Below are 2,599 nucleotides of genomic sequence, written 5' to 3' on the forward strand. Positions count from 1 at the left end.
GGACCATTGACACTCCTAATTGAGATTGTAGATAGAGTGTCAATGGTCCATTTGAGAGATAGGTGGCGGTAATTAGGGCTGCACGATATTGGAAAAAACTCACATTGCGTTATTTTTTTTTTTCTGCGATATAGATTGCGATATGAAAAAAAAAAATCAGATGACTTCAATAGCTCTATTAGGCGCGAGCGGTGCGACAAAATACTATGAACCCATTTTAATCAGTGATGCTGTGTGACTGACTACACTGGATGTGGTGCGACACGACAAATCCCTGACAGTTAACTGATGCCTCGTTTATGATGTACTGACACAAAGTTCAAATGATACGCAAGCCGCTTTGTCGCGTCCGGTGTAGACAGACTTTGGGGCCGTTCACAAGTCGCGGGTGGAAAACGCAGCTGCACCGCTTTCTCCTTCTTTCCAAAGCGCTCGTGGAGTCTGCCGTTGCTAAACGACCGTGACCCACGCTCTCCGCGACGACGCGGAAGTTTCAACAAAGGATAAACGGATTTCCAGCACTGAAAATCCCTTGTTTCATTTTTGGGTGAACTATCCCTTTAAGATGGGTTACGCCAGATGTGTTACCTACTTTTCTCTCACCCCAGATTTTATTAATGGTGTTTTTCCCACGTCTCGTGTCTGAATCATCAATAACGTCATCATGCACCAAGCTGGCAGTGTGGATCATCTCAGAGATCATAGCGATGGAGCGCTGCGCCGGCAGCAGGACCCTGAGGACATCAGATGTGCTTTATAAACACTGACTAATGCATCACATTATAAAAACACACAGCGCTGAAGTTCTTTCTCACCCTTCTTTATTGCTGTGGACGTTACAAGCTCGAGCCATCAGGATTACAATCATGGGTCGAAAGGCTTTTCCCTTCCCATCAAAGTAATAATCACACAGCGCTTTCAGCTCCGCTTTAGAGACGAGCAGCTGTTGAAACGGAAAGTTCAAAGGGTCCGTTTCTGTACTTTGCTTTTTAAAAGGCATAAAATGGTATAAAACTTCACATTAGGAAAGTGTTCTTGATTTACCTTTTTTATGTCTTCATATACATTTTGCAAGTCCTTTTGTGCTAGTGAGAAAGGATCTTTTAACTTTGCATCACTGCATATACTGCAACAGACTCGTGGTGTTGTGTACAGACATCTATTCCTGTGCCTGAAACACAAACATGTAAATGTAATTTAATAAATACATTAAAAATCTGTTTTTTTTTTTTTTTTTAAAAAGGCTTATTATTAATAACAAAAAAAGATACTTCAAAAAGTATGAATGTACACAAAAGAGAGATCAGGGCTAGCTGACACACTTGACACTCAGTGTAATTTATTATTTTTGAAAGTCAATCTCAATCTGTATATTTAAAAAATAAATTGTATTTGTATTATTAATCAAAAGTACAGTTGTATAATATCCACATAATATTGTGAAATATTCTAACAATTTATAACTGTAAATGCCATTACTCCAGTCTTCAGTAGGGTTGGGTATCGTAACTCTTCAGTGTCACATAACCCTTCAGAAAAAGGGCTCTGACTCACAGTCCTCGCCACACCTTTCTCGTGTGACAACTTGCCCCGGTGTCCTTATGCATACAAATTTGAATGAATTAGTATTGTAATAGCACTGTATTAATTAGTACACATGTGTGAGATTGACATACCTTGCAATAGTCATTGGTCTGTTAAAATTATATACAGGGCCCTGCCGGAATAAAACCTGAAAAACATAAATACCAGATCACAAAGCTAAAAGTAGTGCCGTACCTATCAAAACGATGGGTCACCAAACTCAGTCCTGGAGGGCCGGTGTCCTGCAGAGTTTAGCTCTAACTTGCCTCAACGCACCTGCCTGGAAGTTTCAAGTGTACCAAGCAAGACCTTGATTAGCTGCCTCAGGTGTGTCTGATCAGGGCTGGAGCTAATCTCTGCAGGGCACCAGCCCTCCAGAGTTTGGTGAGCCCTGGTACAAACTGTTCTCCAGACACTTTGGCCTACACAGATTAAGACATGCACATTGCACAACACCAGACTTCCTGTCAAACACTCTTCTGCTCCACTGACATTCAATGCAACAGAGAGCAGTGGGACTGTCTCAATTCTCCCGTCTACTACACGAGTTCTTGACCTTTAACAGAGTTCAGTCAAGACTCCTGTCGTTCCTTACAAACACGACTTCATACACATTAAATGATATAAGAATTTTAACACTGTTACAACGCAAAAAAAAACAATTGCACTCCTCTCAAACCTAATGTAATGATATAAGGCAGTTATCTGTCTGTCATTCATTGGCTCACACCAGTGACCTTCATCAGTGTGGTCGCTACCTGCGTCGTAGAGGTGGAACTTTCTGTTCTTCTGCCTGCTGAAGCCGCATGAGTGAAAGCTCTTCTGCTGAACCCGCAACAGCTGGGAAACTAACCTGGTCCGGGGCAGGCTAAACTGGGATGCGTTCAGCCCCGACAAAACATTGCGAAACTTTTTTTAAACGGAAACGGCGGTGCGTTGAATCATAGACATAATAAATACCTAGACGCCTCATTGGCCGCTCGACCGCACGTCAACGTCGCCGCCATATTGGTGC

General features: G+C 42.2%; 1 protein-coding gene across 1 annotated transcript in view; it reads right to left on the reverse strand.

Annotated features, from left to right (window-relative positions):
* LOC107675251 (decaprenyl-diphosphate synthase subunit 1-like) overlaps positions 1-2,599 on the reverse strand; it is a 17,911-nt gene that overhangs the window by 8,741 nt on the left and 6,571 nt on the right. The window contains exons 2-6 of the mRNA XM_016469532.1: positions 2,343-2,432; positions 1,677-1,732; positions 1,045-1,171; positions 816-943; positions 593-734 (exon numbers count right to left, since the gene is read on the reverse strand). Of these exons, the coding sequence (XP_016325018.1) occupies positions 593-734; positions 816-943; positions 1,045-1,171; positions 1,677-1,732; positions 2,343-2,432 (543 nt within the window). The remainder of the gene's footprint in view (positions 1-592; positions 735-815; positions 944-1,044; positions 1,172-1,676; positions 1,733-2,342; positions 2,433-2,599) is intronic.

Source organism: Sinocyclocheilus anshuiensis, unplaced genomic scaffold, assembly GCF_001515605.1.
Source record: "Sinocyclocheilus anshuiensis isolate Anshui unplaced genomic scaffold, SAMN03320099.WGS_v1.1 scaffold1090, whole genome shotgun sequence".
NCBI lineage: Eukaryota > Metazoa > Chordata > Actinopteri > Cypriniformes > Cyprinidae > Sinocyclocheilus > Sinocyclocheilus anshuiensis.